The 19092-nt window shown below is 33.5% G+C and overlaps 1 protein-coding gene across 4 annotated transcripts in view; it reads right to left on the bottom strand.

Moving 5' to 3' along the window:
• The window catches only part of CDH12 (cadherin 12), an 877868-nt gene that overhangs the window by 53286 nt on the left and 805490 nt on the right, over positions 1-19092 (bottom strand). For all 4 annotated transcript variants that reach the window (XM_074329051.1, XM_074329054.1, XM_074329053.1 and 1 more), the window contains one exon: positions 14974-15141. In XM_074329051.1, the coding sequence (XP_074185152.1) occupies positions 14974-15141 (168 nt within the window). The remainder of the gene's footprint in view (positions 1-14973; positions 15142-19092) is intronic.

Raw genomic sequence — 19092 nt, 5'->3', positions numbered from 1 at the left:
CTACTTATTTTTAAATCATATTTTATAGATAACTTCTATATCTATATTGTAATATTTTCCTATAGGAATTATAATAGTCAACAGGAAACTGCCTATACAGGTATGGAGATGAAAAAAAGGGAGGTGTTAAAAGAGTTCTGAACAGTCATTTTAATTTCAACTGAAACATTTTTCTCATATCTTGAAAATTGGAGGATTCAAGAATAAAAGTATATATATATATATATATATATATATATATTATATATTATATATATTAGTGGTTGAAGAACATTTTATGCTCTCTATTTCCTTAAAAGCCTGAAGCTTTTTGTATTTTCAATAAGCCCAGATTAAAGTAATAGATAAACAATCCACGAGGAAGAATTATCCTGATAAAGCTGGATTCAAGCTGGATTTTAGTCAAGCATAGTAAACATACAGTGAATGGAATGCCTCAGTAATGACAGATAAATCTATTCCTGCTCATTCTTAGGATGAATCTAAGATGAACACAATTTTGGAAGTGTCAAGTATTTGCATGAAGAGTTTTACTGCATTAGCTAAATCACTTCACCTTTATAAAAGTAATAATTGCCCAGTCTAGATTTTAATTAACCATATACATGAATATGAATTGCCATGCACAGAATTTCTAGCATATTAATGGATTAAGTTCTATAAATTGTATTTAATGATAGTAATATTTCTTTTCTCAGAGCAATGATAAATTAATTCCTCTAAACTTTTTAGTTCTGAGCAGCCAAACACAACACAAAAAAATAAGACTGGATATTGAGTTGTCCTTTTTAAATTCCCTTTGGATAATAGATTGAGTCTTCCAATAACTCACATTTTTTATATTTAATTCCACTACAATTTTTAGTAGCCTCCTCCATGGAATGATGAAGAAAAAACAAACAACAAACAAACAAAAATACTGTGTTTATCCTGATGGTATTTATAGTCTAGTGGGGGAGTGTGATATGATTTATAATAAGAAGTGTATGTATATATTAGGTCTTCTTCAGTCCCAGTTTTTGGCACAGAGTTTCTGAAAACCTTGGGAGTTCCTAAGTGATGAGAGATAGAAAGGTTTCTTTTGTTAGGTTAATAAGGAAACTTTTGTATGGCACCTAAAGATGGTGGCTGGTTACCAAGAGACCCAACCATGTGATTACAAGGAATGGTTTCAGAGACCTTCCTGGTTGTGAGCACTGGATGGTGCTGAGAGAGTGATGCACCTGGAAGGGGCCAGGAAGGTCTGCGCCCTTTGCCCATCCCTTGCCCTACGCATCTCATTTGTCCAGCTGTTCCTGCGTTATACCCTTTTATTACAAGGTATGATCTAGTGAGTAAAATGTTTCTCTGAGTTCTATGAGCCCCTGTAGCAACTAGCTGGAACCAAAGGAGTGGGTTACGGGAATCTTTGCTTTACAGTCAGCAGATCAGAAGCACAGATGACCTGGGATTGTGACTGTCCTGTGCAGGGTGCAAGGGGCAACATGTGGAACCTAATGTTACCTTGATATGTCATAATTGGGTTGGATTGTACCAGCTGGTGTTCCAGGAACTACTTGGCTATGTGGGGAACCCTCCCCTACCCCTGTTGGAATTGGGTCCAGCCACACAGATTAGGTAGGTATACATCAAATAAATAATCCCACTAATTAAAATTGCAAAGTCACATTGGTGCTATAAAGGAAAGTTCATAATTCTATGCACTTTTAATGATATTTAAGCTGAGAATCTGTGCCGAGTCAACTAGGTGACGGCGGGTGAGGTCAGCTAGTAGAAAACGTTCCAAACAGAAACAAAGATCATAATCTCATGCCTTCCCATTTTGTTTGTTTAATTACTCCCACTATGGCCTACCAACTTAAGAGTTGATACTGATGTAACATATATATATATATGGTCAATATCAGTTTTATTGTCAAATGTAAATTAAATTAATATTAATTATTACCAGTATCTCTCTACATCCAGCAATCCATTATCATTTTCCTGTCTTCTTGCCTCATCCAATTGAAACACATGGTTTATCATTTCAATATCATATTAACTTATGGCTTGTATAACTTACCCATGTCCTTCTGTTTTATAATCTGGCAATACTCAACCCTCAAGAAACAGTAGTGATTGACTGAAGAAAACTACAATGAGACGCAGCGGTTAGATATCACTATAAATTTCAGACACTAACAATGAATGCACCATCACAATTGGATTCAAACCATACAAACTCTCACAGGTAATTTATTACCGATCTCCATGACTTCTATTTCAAACTGACCTACTTTCTACCATAGAGCTCTGCTTTACTATTTTTACTACTTCCTCTCTTAGTTGGTGACCAGGTCACATATTTCATTGGAAAAATTAAATCATATCACCTAGGAGTTAGGCATCTTCCTGAACCTTCAAAGAATCTTATATCAAGCGTTACTGTTGGTTTGAAAAAGTACAACGTGCATGATGTAATAAAAACATGTTTGTTTGTTTGTTTTCTTTGCCTGCTACTGTTATTTAAACCTTCTTCGGTGGGGGCAAGTTTTGTCTTTTGTGCTTATCGTTAAATAATAGACAGTCTGATGTTCACTTTAATTCCTCAAATCTAGGTTTGGAAATCAGCAATTTCCAGTATATCATATTAATCAGTACTTTGATCCTTATGCAAAATTAACGCGTCTCCCATCTGCCACCCTGCCTCCAAGCCAAAGGGGGACAGCAACAGACAGAACTTCAATTTGGGCTATGGATGGCTTGGCGGGATTTCCTGTCTCATCATCCACCTACCAGGAGTGTTTTCACCTCACCATAGAAGGCGGCAAAGCTAGCGGTTTGGGCTGTTCTGACTTATATGGACAGTTTTTGTCTCTGGGACAGACTCTCTCCACGGGCACTTTTGGGAAGCTCTTGGAAGCTTCACCTCCTACAGACCCATGACAAAAGCATTGCCTCCACTTTAATATGGCATTCTCCTTAGCCTCTGGATCTCTGAACGATCCATGACAGACACAGATTCTCAGTCCAAGGAAATTCTTCGTGTCAGGACTTAATATGACTCTGGGTTGGTTTTCCCTTCTGCTTACACATTTCTAACTAAATCCTCCTCCTTTTGTTGTGTGTCATTAGTTTTCCAAACAAAACATTGTTCTTCTGTCTCTGCTCTTTACCAAGACACTTTAATATACTTAAGTAAGCGTGAGGCAGGCCTCAGTCCACATATTTCCCCCATTTTCTGGGAAAATGTGTTGGATTTCATGATTGGTCCTTGTTGACGGGAAAGCTTCCCTCACTAGACCTGCGACGAGAGGGAAAGGCACCCCAACCCCTTACTTTTATTAGATGGAGTTTCAGCATGGCCTCCTCCAAAGAAATCTTCCACCCAAAATTTTCCCTCCACTCCACACTGTATAAAAATTGTTTTAAAAGGAAAGAAACAGCCTTGTTGTGATTGAGATTTTCATGAGGCAGAAATGCATCCTTATATTTCTATTGTAAAGTCTATTTTTTTTTTTTTTCTGGAACTGTTCTTGGTTATGTGGAATTCATTTTATCTTAGTTTGCATGGAAATGTCAACATTAACTTTTGTATTAGCTGTAAACCTTCTCCACCCGTTTCTCTAGTTTCAATTGAGGTGTCCTTTTTCTGTTTCCTCTTATTAAATTCCAGCAATTAGTAAGTATTGTATTATTTATTAGAGAGTCTATCTTCTCTGCATTCAATGCTTTCTTCTCAGTTGAAATTCTCCCAAGAAGACACACATTGTTCATATCTTATCATATTATAAAAATTTTCTCTTGTGCCCAAATCTGACTCTAGCTACCACCATGCTTCTCCTCCTTTTTTATCAGAACTTCTCAAAGAAAGTCACTGTTATCCATTCTTATCTGACAATCATTCCACAATCAACTTTAACCTAGTCTTTGAACCCACCACTATTAAAAACAGTCCCCCTGAGATCTCTATGACATCTTTGTCCCTAAATCCAGCGGCAACTTTTAAGCAGCATTCAACACGCTTTTCTTCCATCTTTCCTGAAGCACATTTCTCCTTAAGATCTGTGACACTCTATTGTCCTGGTTTCTCCCACCTCATATCTTTACCCTTCTTAGCTTCCTTTGTTGGTGTTCTCCAATATCTGAGTAAGTAGTTGTCATGTGGGGCGTCCAGTGGGGTCTCTGGTCCCGCTCCCCATATAAGAATGCAGGACATGGTGAGGCCAAAAAGGAACACCCATGGAGCCATAGATAAGGGAGTCATACCACTGTATTCTCGTTGGCGACATCCACCTCTCTGTAATCCACTCTTGCTAGCTCAGCCACCATCTTCTTGCTAGCCCCCATTTTGCTGCTAGTATAGCCACAGCAGTTATATTAGTGCCCAATGGCTCACTGGTTACAGCTGACAGCCAACTAGTCACAGCTGATGGCCATCCAATCACAGTTGATGGTCATTTACTACCTGAACCAGCAGCTTTACATGTGAGGCCGAGAGCCTGGAAACTGCTTTCTGGGGCTCTGTCCCCACAGTAGTTCTCAAATTTGGCTGCATATTGGCATGATATAGAAAATTAAAAAGAATAATAATAAAAAGCCTGCCCAAGGGAGTCTAATTAATTGTTCTGAGTTTAGACCTGAATACAAGGATTGATTAAACTCCCTCTTGTTCTACTTTGCAATCACGGTCAAGAGCGATTGTCTCAGTGTGTCTTTATCCAGACTTTGCTCTTCCTCGGTAATTTTATCTATCAATCCCCTGACTTCATTTACTATCTTTATGCTAAATCTTCTTTATATTTTAACTCTTGCCTATACAAATATTTTGAGTATCTTACGTAGCAAAACATTATCCGATTCTAAATCTTTACTTGGATATCCCCAAGGCATCTCAGACATATTCAAAACTGAGCTTATGGACTTGCCAAGCTTCTAAGAACTCAACTACTAATCACTGTCTCAGCAAGTAGTATTACCATCTTCCCGGTTCTAAAACTAGAACTGTTTTTTTTGGTTTTGTTTTGTTTGTTTTTTTCATAGAAACTTCATGAATACTGTTGATTCTTTTATATCTTCAGATGACTCAAATCTAGCCACATATTGCCATTTTAAACCATTGACACCATCATCACAGATCAAATGACCCACACTTCTTGTCTATATTATTGTGATTGTCTGTAACTGACTTTCACATGTCTGCTCGTCCCAACCTTCCCTCACCTGCAATCTATTTTCTGTGCTGCTCGACAAAGATAGAAGTTGTGTCTATCACTTTCATCCCTTAAGCTATCTTGAAGAAGAGTGTTACAAGAAAAGTATGAACTTTTAGAAAATCTGTTAGTATCAGTGTAAAGGGAAGAAATATCTTTTATAATAGATATTACTCTTTAAGTAGACACTTAATAAATAACAATAATACCAGTAATCATCTGTGGAGTGCTTTCTATTCTCCAGACACTTTCCCTTGTTAACTAATCTTATTGTCATATGAGGTTTATGAGATAACACACTATTATTATCATTCTTAGTCAGTGCTGTCCTAGTAAATGTTTAACAACCGGGTCAGAGAGGGAGGGATAATAGACAAACACCCTTATTTTTAGTGTTCGTCAAATTTTGTTGTATAAGTACTCCTAGCATGACTGATTTTAAGTATGTGACATCACTGAACACAGATTTGGGAGATGTGTACAGCTGGCTCTGAGGACCTAGTAGAGCCAGCTTTAGTGCACCACTCTACCAGTCTACAAATGAAGAAATTGGGAAGCATGCAACTGGTCACTCATAGGCTGTGAGGTGAACCAATTAAGTGACATCTTTGAATAAACTATCCTTCCTTTCGGTCTGCCCATGGTTTTACTTCACGTGGTTTTACTGCCTGAGTGTCAGTCAAATGAAGACTATTGGGTTAGCAAATAAGATTTTTTAAAATGAAAATAATTCAAAAGTTTCTTAAATTCAGCTGCACTGATGAACGCAAATTCCAATTAAGGGTAAATTGAATGGGTTGGATAGACTCGGGAAAAGTTTTTCTTTTCAGTGCTTATAGAGCAAAATTAATGAAGATATAGAGAAAATAGCCTTAGGAATTGTAAGAGCATTCTGGGAAAGGGATATGGCTCTACAGATAAAATGACTTCTGCTTAGTATCCAAGAAAGAAAGGAAAATTTATGACATCTTTCTGTTCTTCCAATTCTCCCGTTCTTGATACATATTTCCTAGCTTTCAAGTACAAATTTTTATGTTTGACATTATGGTTCTACAAATTTTTTAATTCAATAAACAGGTATCTATCTTTCTTAACAAAACTAATTATCCTTCATAATGTTATTTTTTGAAGTCCTAACCAAACCAATTCCAAATGAGATATAAAACACAATATATTTACATTATTTAATGATTTCCAGAAGAAAAAGTGTTTGATTCTCAAAAATATGTATTTTTAATAAATGTAATTTATATACTAACCACTATCCCTATTACCTAATAGTAAAAATAATGGATATCTTGGCACGAGCTCATAACATGTGAAGTGCATCGATCTTTCCATTGTTCATCCATTTTATGGAGTACACTTAATATTCCCTTAAAACTTCCATTAAATATGTAAGCCTTTCTTTTGTCTTTGCCTATGTAATTTCTGATCCACCTAAATTTTGGTACATGGATAATTCTCATTGATACTGCCCATTAATTTCAGAAAAAATATACCATACTAGTAGTTTTAATACAAATTATAAATAAACTCAATATCTTATAAACTAAGCTCCTTAACAATGCCTGAAATTGAAATTTACCTGGAACATTTACCCAAAGTTTGCATTTCTCAGAGATTATTTTTTTGAAACATGAAGATAGTCTGGAAAAGTGAAATTAGTAATAGTCTTTTCCCACATAATATTTTGGTTTCCTTAAGTCAAATTTTTTTTTTTTTATATAGTATCCAGATCATTGATCTTCAAATTTTATCTCTGAGTATTTTTCATATATTCATGCATCCATCATGTATGTACACCATGGATTAACTTTACTGTATTTACCTATATTTTATTACTTGAATATTCTCTATCTCTTCCCTATTTCGTCGCTTATGCCTAAAATATGACATCTGCCTACCACTCCTCATTTACCTTTGAATAAATGCTATTCCCTATTCTTTCAAGAGTAGCTTAAAGTCATTTTTGATCAAAACTTGTCTTTTCACTTCCTTTTTTTTTTTTTTTTTTTAACAATTCCTTAAATAACGCTTCATACTTTTGCAGTGGTCTAAAATATTTTCGGACACATTTGCTTTCCCACTGCTAATTCTTACTATAGGTTTCATAAATCGATGTTGATACTATTTCTTTCAAAATCCTGCCATATCTATTTTGTAATAACTTTGGTGTCCTTCTTATATATTTATATGTTATTGTGTGCCTAAACCTATCATTCATTTTAGTTAAGGTACCATAATTGCCCATTAACTTAACAATATCCTCATTATATACAGAGCTGCTTGAAGGAAGCGATTACATTTTTTTCATCCTCTTTATACAGTAGAAAAATTTTTGATATAGACTTGTTTTGCATTTACACTTCAATAAAACTAGCAGTCAATGAAACATTATTCATTGAGTCATATAATTTATGTCAGATATTTATTAATTAAATAGATTTAGCAGGTATAAAGTGTTTTTTTTTTTGGTATTGCTTATATTCTGTTTAATGCTTATAAAGAAATAATTCAGAAGTCTAATGTTCTTCCCTATATAAATGCCAAGACCAATAATAAAGCAAATATTAAATAGAAAAAAATCAAAATATGTGGAATAATGGTGAATTTAGGGTGCCATTACATCTATGATTAAAAATTACCACAATTGTCAGAAGTGTATTAAAGATTTGAGGTAATTTGTTTAAGGCTCTCCTTATATTTTTGTTCATTCTCATTCCTAGATTTTCTTATATGAAAAATTTAAAGAGAGTTATATCTTCTTTCATATAATTAATTTCATTGAGATTGAGGCCTCTAATTTCATTCATCACTTCTATGTTTATGTCTCTCAGGAATGTTTCTTTGACTCTGACTTATCTTTGAGAAACCCCATGTTTTCAACCATCTTCTGTTCATTGATTCAAATTTCAGCATATCAACAAAGGAACCATCTTCCTACAGAAACCGTTTCTTCACATGCTCTTTACCTTACCTAACTCTGAATCCAACAGATCACAAAGTCCTTTCCATTTTGCTACCAAATCACCTCTCACGTCTGCCTCGACTTCTCTATTCCAAACACCTGTCTTAGGTTTGTGTCACAGCCACTCTCTACTTCAGTCTTTAACAAGTCATCAAAGTTATTTTTCTAACATACTGACATACGATATTGCCCCGCTACTAGAAAACACACAGAGATATATAAATATTTACATTTCAGGATTGTGGCTGTCTGTAACCAACATCCTCTTTATTTCATTCCATTAAATTCTTACTGTAAATTTCTTCTCATCCATGTTCTTCATAAACATTGTCTTAATTATCCCAGTTATATCTAATTATCGTGGCCTCTTTATACCAATGATTATTATGATCATATTCCTCTTTTGGAAATGCATTGCATTTTATATATATATACATATATATATATATATATATATATATATATATATGTAAATATATATATATATTTATATATATATATATATAGAGAGAGAGAGAGTATATATATAGAGAGAGAGTATATATATATATATACTCTATAAGATGAATGTAAAATATATATATATATTATATATATACTCTCTCTCTCTCTCTCTATATATATATATATATATATATATGTTTTTATATTCATCTTATAGAGTGCGTTGTTGGCTGAGAAGAGAAAGACTATATCATTCAATTCATACCTCTTAAGAAGCAAAAAAAATTGTCCCTGTCTCCCTCTCTCTGTCTCTCTCTATCTCTGTATCTATATATTGATAGCTATAGATATAGATACACAGATATATAGATATGTAGATATAGATATATATATAGATGATATAGATATAATAGTTGCAGGAATTTTTAAGGGATGATTAATGTGATTTTCATGTCTTGCAAAGATAATAAAATAAACCTAAGCATTTTAAGAAAACTAGGGAAATTGCAATAAAAATCAGGGAATACATTCTACTCTGGGTAATATTGCTTAAAAATAGTATCATTATCATAATGTACACACACGGTAAATTACTGTGCTATAAACTCTTTTAGGATAAAGCTATTAGATACCAGTCTAAATAAGCTGGGATCACTCAAGGCTACCCTGCAGTCTTTCTAACACGTACACTAATAGAATAAAAGGACTGAAACTTCATGTGAGAAAGGATTTCTTCTTTACTTCAATGATAATAATTTGGGGAGTATCAAGCAAATAGAAAGTCTATAGATTAGTTTAGTCCTGCAACTGTGTTTTATTCAATCTAAAGTAAAATGAAATTACCATTCCTTTAGCTAGAAACAATCAGTATAAACATGTTGATAGCTATTTGGTTAAAACATACTTACTTTAAAACACTGCTTTATTTATGACTAGAAAATTATCTTAGAACAAATATTAATGTTCTATTTTCTACATTTGAACTCATTTACCATACAAACAGTTCAATTACTTCCTTATTGTATTAAAAAAGGACAATGCAACAAGAACTTCTTTACATTTCATATAAATTATCTCTTTTTCATCCAAAATTGTAAAAGAAGTGTTTTATTCCACGTAAGTTGTTTTAATGTTCATTATAAAATTGGTATACGGAAGAAAGAGACCAAGTGGGAAAAGTATGAATATGTTGCTTCATGTGAATTAACTATGTCACTTAATTGATTTGATCCCATAATGCATAATTTAGATCAGCTTGTTAGACAGTTCTGACATTTAAAATTCAAGTAATGGAAACCATCAAATATTTTCTGTAGCTTATTTTAACACATGGGAACACACTATAGATATCCTTGATAAAAGTAGATGGTAGCTTTATAACTCTATGGAAAAGGTTTTACAACAAAAATATTTTGCCCTTATATTACTGCAAGGAGATCCCTTTTAATATACCAGGCATTATTTTTATTTATAAAATAATACTACTACCTTTTTTCTGGACAGTGTTTTACATTTTGTGTGGGGTCTTTGGGGCCAAACAAAGGTTTTAGAAGCAAGTTGCCTTTCAGGGAGAGTAAAGCTTTTGCTTCTGTACAGCAAAAGTTACCATCAACAAAACAAAGAGGCAACCAACCGAATGGGAGAAGATATTTGCAGACAACAACTCTGATAAGGGGCTAATATTCAAAATGTATACAGAACTCGTACAACTCAATACCAACAAAAACAAACAATCCAGTTAAAAAATTGGCAGAGAACCTGAACAGACACTTCTCCCAATAATACATGCAAATGGCCAACAGATATATGGGAAAGAAATGCTCAATTTCACTAGCTATTAGGGAAATGCAAATGAGAACCACAGTGAGCTTTCACCTCACATAGGTTAGAATGGCTATGATCAACAAGACAAATAATAGCAAGTGTTGGAGAGGCTGTGGAGAAAAAAGAAACCTCATACACTGCTGATGAGAATGTAAACTGGCACAGCCACAATGGAAAACAGTGTGGAGGTTCCTCAAAAAATTAAGAATAGAATTACCACACGACCCAGTAATCTCTCTTCTGACTATCTGCCCCCAAAATCTGAAAACATTTATACATAAATATATATGTACTCCAATGTTCAATACAGCATTATTTATGGTGGCCAAGACATGGAAACAGCCAAAGTGTTTTTTGATAGACGATCAGATAAAGAAGATGTGATACACACACACACACACACACACACACACACAAGCATATACAATGGAATACTACTCAGCCATAAGATGAAATGCCACCATTTTGTGTAGACCACCCCTGAAAACTGTTGGAATGAGTTTTGTGTGAGCAAGAGTCATTCTATTATATGAGCAAGAGTAACTCCATTTTGGACATGCACAGAGGACATGGAAGGTGACATCTGAAGGAAGTCCTTATGACAAACAAGTTTGTGCACATGTGGACACTTTGTTAACGCTGAGATGGGTTTGTTAACCCTCCTTATTATAGTGATTATATGCTTAATGCCATTGCTGTGCTTGAGTACTGGTTATTGCTATGGGTATTGAATATTTGTAACCTGTATTACTGTGGGATTAAAGATCATATTGAAAGGCACCTGAACCTGTGTAATTGGCTTTAGGTCTCACTCAGGCCATAGACTACTGCAGAGACCTTGGTCAGTGCTGAGTAGCCCCCGGGGTCCATCTCATGGATGGAAGTCCCACTGACTTGCAGGAAGAGAGTGCAGCACAGACAGTGAGCCTAGCAGTTGTTCGTGACACATTTGCAACAACATGAATGGATCTTGAGATTAACATGCTAAGAGAAGTAAGTCAGACAGAAAAAGGCGAAGACAATATGACTTCACTCATATATGGGATAAAAAACTGAGAGCAACAAATAAACAAAATAAACAAGCAAAAACTCATAAAAACAGACAACAGTTTAGTGGTTACCAGAGGGTAAGGGGGAAAGTGGGGTGGTAGAAAAGGGAAAAGAGTGTCAAATATATGATACAGTATTATAGAAATGTACACTTGAACCCTATATAATTTTACTAACCAATGTAACTCCAATAAATGTGATAAAGTTTAAAAAAATAGATAAAAATAAAAAGCTAGTGTCCTGAAGTCCTTGTGTAAGATTAAGTCTTGGTTCTCTTACCTAATTGCTGTGTGATCTTTGACAAGTTAAATAGCTTTCTAACAATATAGCCTTGCTATTTATTCCTAAAATTGAGGAAATACTACACAGTCATGATAAGAGTTAAATAGGAATATATATGCAAATCACTTTGCATCGTGCGTGACACATAGTATTTTATTATTCAATATCATTGTCACCATAATCATATCAAATTTGCAGGAAGTTGTGATTTCCCAGGAACCATTTATTTTCCAACAATAAAATAGCAAACTATTTATACTTGCATGATACAAATGCATGTGTTATTCAATTTTTTTCATCTCTAATAGATTCAGAGAAAACCGAATGTAAATGGGTGCTTAATAATGTTACATATGTATATGTGCACACACAGAGACAAAACTATATTAATAAATTTTAAGAAATTAGGTTGTGCATTTTAAGCAATGATAATTGTAGCTCATGAAGTTCATCTGAAGGAAGATATTTGTTCTTTTTTCTAATGTAATTGCTTAACAGACATGAACAAATATAGCTACTTGGGGAGAATTCTCTGTAAGTTATATATGGAAAATGTGTTATCACGGATTTTACATTCAAAAGGCATTATTTCAGTTTGTAATTTTATGCCATATATGCAGTACAGTTGCTCCCCATGAAAAATATTCCTGCAAAAGAGCATTGCCTTCTAAAGAGATGGCTTTTCTGTTTATAAATGGATTCTGTCTTTTCCTCTGAAGGATGTAATTCAAAATGACAGTACAGTGAAAAGGGCTTGACACAAAGGCATGCAACATTTCAAGGGAATTAATTTTTTATTCATGCAAAATGTAAAAGTCCCCTTTTTACTCATGATTCAAAATATCTCTCATCTATTAGTTCAGGCTATAGTTCAAATATACATGTATCACAAGCAGAAAATAATTGATCACAGCGATGTACTTGGTATACTTCTCCTGTCTTCTCATTTCTTTGTTTATGGTGACAATTTAACATATGCCATATGACTCTTTTGCAGATTATATTCTAAAAGCACGGTTGTAGAGTGGCAGGTAAAAGGAAAGAATAACTTAATTTTCGTATTATGTCAAACCAGAAGGAATTTAAACTTCAGATAAAGAAAACAACCTCTGTCACTTAAGCAAGGTTTTTAATCTTTTTAAGCCTCAGTTTTCTCTTCTTTTTTTTTTTTTTTTTTAATTAAAGTTTATTGGGGTGACGATTGTTAGTAAAGTTACATAGGGGGGTGAACACAAAAGCGATATATAGATGATATATTACAGAATTGTACACCTAAGCCTCAATTTTCTTAATGGTAAAATGTGGAAACTATGCATTACAGAGTTATACAAAGAAATATGATTATGATGAAGTTCTTGACACAACATGTAAATAAATGCTCTATAAGTTCCAGTGCCCTTAGCTTCACATCTTACCTGGTGGGCCTCATCTAGTTACCCTTAGATCTACAGATTCAATATGAATAAATTAAAAAAAAAAAAAAAAAGCCTGCTGCTTTCTCCAGATTTTCTTTGCACAAGGAAAGATCTAGAAGTGATCTTCCTGTTTCGGTGGACCTGAACACACCATCATGGTTTCCTAAACATACTCTAGCTTCTCTCCCATTGAGACATTTCATTTCCCTGCATCTCAGCCTATTTATCTGGGTCCCTGCGCAAACATTTACAAACCATCCTTCATCCATACCCACAAGAGTTATATCCCTCGACTGGGTGAGTTTTATATCCCTCATCCAAAAAACCTCAGCATTCTGTGAATAAGAATATTGACACTATCTAGTAATATCTCTGCTATTTCCTATACTCTAGACTGAACATATTTTGTATGCACAAAACCCAAAACAGGACCCAAGGTCACAATGCCACATTTAATTATAAAGGTAGAATAATCTCTCAAATCTCCTTCCTCAATTAGCTATTCCAGCTTGTCACACAGTGCTTTCTGGGTTGGTGAAATATTCTTTGTTAATGTCATATGCTAGATAATCAAATGCATTATTTCTTTCTCTTGTTTAATGTTTATGTATATTTTTTTCTGTTCCTGTTAATAGCAAAGTAAGGGAAAGTGTCACTCTAAGACCCTGTGTTATTAATCATAACATGTTATATACTAGCCATTTGTCACGTATATCATATTTGTTAAAGTATGGTGATTTCTAAACATCACTCAACATTTGGTCATTAGGCTTTATGATCACTAAGTAAGTAAAATATTTCCATAAAAATATATATAAGTTGATAAATTTAAGAAAAAAATGACAATATGGAAAAATATGCAGCTAAATAAATAAAATGCCAATTTAGTTAAATATTCTCAGTGTTGCATAACTTGATTAAATGAACTCAAGCTCCTCTTCTGGAGCTGGAAGAGGAAAATCATGTTGTTTTGGTTTTTTAAACTATTCATGTAAATGAGTATGTAGTGATTTACTCAACTTCCTTAATTAACCAGTGATAGAGACATTCAGTTTCTGCATCCTAAGTCCTAGGAACGCTGAACTAACCCTTGAAAATGTAACAAAAATCGAACAAGTACCTATTGGTGTTAAATGTAATACTGCAAAAGAAAACTAGATGTAACACACATGAGAACTACACATCTTCAACAAGAAACTGAGTTACAGAAAAGATACAGGTATGAATCATTCTATTATCATAAAAACTAGCAATTTTCACCTATTGCAAAAGTAAAATAAAATAGAACTAAAGGTATGTGAATAGCATTACAGTATTATCATCTGGTACACAAAAGTATACGAAAATGACTCAACACATAGAACTGCTAAAAATAAGGCAGATAATTCTTATGCTAATTAATATATAGCAAATAATATAGTGGAATATACGTCATACATGTGTCTTAAATCACATTGGAATTTTCATATGCCTATTACCTTTTTTAATTAATAAGAAATTGGAGCAAGATCCCAATCTATTGTGAATATTTTACCTCAATAGGGATCGACAGTATAAGACTCATTGTTTAATTTTTGACTCATTTATATTATTTTATATTAATATCACATCATACATGATTCTAATAATAGAAAACTGGAATTCTGAAATCATTTAATTTTTATGCATCACCTTCCCCTTCTTAAAGACCAAAGATATGTGGAAAATTATTACAATTCCTACAGCATTCAATGAAATGTAAGGACATTTTTACAAAGCTGCACTCATTTTGACTTAACAGCAAAGCACGTACTTTTGGGGAATCGAGGTGGATTGTCATTGACATCCGTGAGTGTGATGTTGACTATTGTTGTTCCTGCTAATCCTCCCAGTTGTCCACCCATGTCCTTGGCTTGGATGAGGACTTGGTATTGTTCTTTGACTTCCCTGTCCATGTTTGGCAAAGCTGTTCTAATAACACCTTAAAGGAAAAAAAAAACAAACAAAAAAAACACACAAAAGATAAATATTGCCAATATTGTGTTTTCCGAAATAAAATAGTCTGCATCAAGAAAATGATTCTACCTAGATTCATCAGCAAAGATGCTAACAAAAATTATGTGTCTTGTAAAAAATAAAATGCCCAAACTATCCATTGGCTAGGATATAATTAAACATATTATGGTAATAGTCATATAATGAAAGGTTGTGCAGCAATGTGGACTATGGTTAAAGAACAATGTATCAGCTCTAAACGACTGTCATCATGCATTAAGTCAACTAGGTCAGACAAGATTGATACACAAGATTGATACAGAATGATCCTATCTTTAAAAGAGAATGAAATTGTCAAACAATATAGAGAAAGTTACATATACTGAAAAAATTAAGTGGTTATACCATGACAGATTACTAAAGACTGCCATTGTCTTTTTCATTTTTAAATTTGTAGGATAACTATATTACTTTATTTTTTTAAACCCATGAAATATCTCCTTCCTGTATATTATTTTGTCTTTCAGCATTTGTCTTAATTATTTTAGCCACAGATTATTTTTACTTAGATCTCATTAAACTTTGCCACGTAGGGACCTTGTTGCTCTTGTCAACAAGTTACTCCACCATCTAGGGCAGTGCCTGCCATTCACAAGAGATTTAATCAGAATGTGTTGACCAAATCACTAGTTGAATGACTGCCTGAATAAATGAATGAATCTCTAAATAATTAAATTGATAATCATGAATCATTTAATGTATATGCATATTTACATATTCTATTCATTTTTTGACCTTGTGTCCAAGTGCAGAACTAATTTATACTTATATTTATTCATAGTGAAATAACTAAAACCTTCTAGATTTCTTGCAAGTAACATTCTATATAAATTTTGTAACAAATTCCAAACTATAGCTAATGGTTTTTGGGAGACTGCAGAGCATTTGTCATAAACCATGTGCCTTTGATAGTGTTACATCTTATATAAGATAACATGTATGAATAACAAATATATTATAAATTGTCAAACACAAGGTATAACATCCAAATGACAAACTGAATATAAATCCCTGTTTTATCAGTTATTTCCACCATTGACTTACCAAATGATGTTCTGCTGCAAATTCAGATTTAACCACAGTTTAAATTTTCTTCTAACTGTTGGAGCAAAATGGTTGCAAAAAAAAAAAGAACTTGCCTTGTTTTTTTGCTACTCCTGCTTTATTCATGCATTGATACTGACAGCCTTTTATGCCAGTCTCTCTTTTCTCTTTTCCTCTGGGATCCTAATGTTTCATTTGTAAGTATCTTAACTAAGATTCTTCATCTCTGCATCTCAGTCTCCTGGTCCTATATGCTTTAAGCTATGTGGCTTCTGCCTGCCTTTTAATGTTTATATTTTAAAAATAAATGGGTTTGATTCCTATGCACCTGGCATTGCCCTGTTTTTAAACAGATCATTTCCAATATCAATATGTGTGTGTGTATGTGTATACATGATTTTTACTCAATACATTTCCCATATGAACATTTCCAATATGAAAATGTATAAATATGTTTTATATGTACTTTACACACAAACACATTAAGCTGCTATGAAAAAGAGCAAATAAGCATTATCAGATTTATTTAAGACTAGTTGTTGTTTTTTTTGATGAAGACTATAAAAAAAAACTCATGATGTAATTTTGAGTAAGATGGGGTTGTTCGTATAAATTTATATGTAGTGTACCTGGTGTATTATGGAAGAAAAAAAAAACTTGATTGAAAGTTATTTGTGCACCTGAAAATGATCTTTCTTAGTAAATCACAGGCTCAAATATTGGCCATGTCATCATTAACCTTTTTTAAACAAGGATTTGGGGGAAGCATTATTAAATACAGTGTTTTAATCCACCTGTCTATTAAGAATAGCTACCGTGTTTCCCTGAAAATAAGACCTAACTGGAAAATAAGCCCTAGCATGATTTTTCAGGATGACATCCCCTGAACAGAAGCCCTAATGCGTCTTTTGGAGCAAAAATAATTGTACGACCCAGTCTTATTTTCGGGGAAACACAGTAAGAGATAGTAGGATAGCAAAAATAATGATAGTTAAAAGACAGAAGCCTTAATTTTTGTAATGAGAATATAAGTTTGTTTTTTTTTCAATTCCGCAAATTATTTTTAAAAAGTTATGAGAGACTTGCTTTTGCAACAGTTTATATAAAAAATTACTGATTTCATTTCATTACAGTCTTAAATTGGCCTTAAATATGAAATGGATTTTTAAAAGCGAACGCATTTGTAAGCAATATTGACAAAATGTTCTGTCCATCAATACACAGATGAGGTGTATGATATTAAAAACAAAGAAACAAACAAAACAAAAAACAAAAAAAACGTTGCCAACAATGTATTTTGAGGACAAGTAGAAAGAAAATTTAGAAACCATATGGTCCAACTTTACACCTATTACACACCTTAACTCTTCTTTAGGATTTAGAAGTCATTTTCCCAGGAGTTCCTTTCCCAGGAAATCCTCCCCACCCATCAGTCTATATCTAGTGCCCAGAGGTAGCACTATCATATGTATCATAGAATTGCATCCCACAGCAAACAAATGTAAAATAAAATAAAATAAAATGTAATCTTCTGAGGACTAGATGACCTCTCCATAGTAAATGGGGTCTACTTGAAGATATACTTGACTTATCTCCGTATCCTAGCAGCAAAGCACTGTCAGGCCATTGATTCTAATTAAACATGCATCAAATGAATTAATAATCAAATCGAGCCCCACTGGTTCATCACTCAACATCTGCTTTAGCATTTCCAGTAATTTAAAGCTCACAATCTCATGAGGCACTTCCTTATTTATGGACAAATATTAACATCATATATATGAATGAAATGAAAATTCTTTCTACATGGAACTCATAGCAGCCATTGATAGCCCTTTACTTCTCAGGCAGCATAGAATACCGCTTAAGTCTTGCACATGACAGCTCCACAAATTCCAAAAGGCATGTGTCTATCACCTTCCCTTGGAGTATTTTCCTTTCAAGGCCAAACGCTCTTAGTTCTATCTGCTGTTGGGTGCATTCTATTTAAAAATAAGGCAATGAGAATCACACAGAGTTCTCATGAAGTGTAGCAATGCATAATGCAAGGAAACCGTTGTCAGCAGTACATTTTTAGTCATGAATTTCAGGACGCATAAGAAAACTATTACAAAAAGGTAACATGCATTGTTTTACCTTAATAACTGTCTATTTCCCTGACACATTTTCCTTCCTTAATGCTGATTAACATCTATTGCTTTCCTTGCTCTTGTTACATTCTTATCATTTCTTGTCTTAAAAACTATATGCAAAAACTATTAAAAGAGTGACTACTTTGTATAGACAAATACTCTTTTTATTTTGCCCTTGAAGAAAAAAGAGAGTCTCTCTCTCTTTCACCAGCATCAACTGAGGTGTCTGAATCCTTTAAGACTTTATTCTGAATTAATATCAAAAGCATTTTCAAGCCATAAAATATTGTTAAGTATTTATGTAGTACTATAAAGCATAGCTCAAAATATAAAGTCTGATCAATGCTTTAATTTTAATATGGGGCTTTAAAACACCAACATATTTTTTAAAGTCCTAAAGGAATAAATATCAGTCAGGATATGGGGAAAGATTTCACTTAAGAACAGACCTGAAGATTACAATCTCCGAATAAGAGGTGATACTGGAATGCAAAGAGTAAAACATTAGAAAGTGTCAATTATCTCAGTTATCTTTATCAGAGTTCCCTAAACAAAACAAGGGCAGGATCTCAGAACATGAAATATCAGAACTGTGAATAAAAAGTGGAAAGGGGAGACAGTAGCTCATGCATGCAACTCCATTCTTAGCCATTTTCATGTGAATTCTATAAATTCATGTTTAAATACATAAAATAAAAACT

The sequence above is a fragment of the Rhinolophus sinicus genome, linkage group LG03 (assembly GCF_036562045.2).
Source record: "Rhinolophus sinicus isolate RSC01 linkage group LG03, ASM3656204v1, whole genome shotgun sequence".
In the NCBI taxonomy this organism is placed as follows: domain Eukaryota; kingdom Metazoa; phylum Chordata; class Mammalia; order Chiroptera; family Rhinolophidae; genus Rhinolophus; species Rhinolophus sinicus.
Note: the sequence above shows the minus strand (reverse complement) of the source record. Positions and strands in the feature narration are given on the sequence as shown.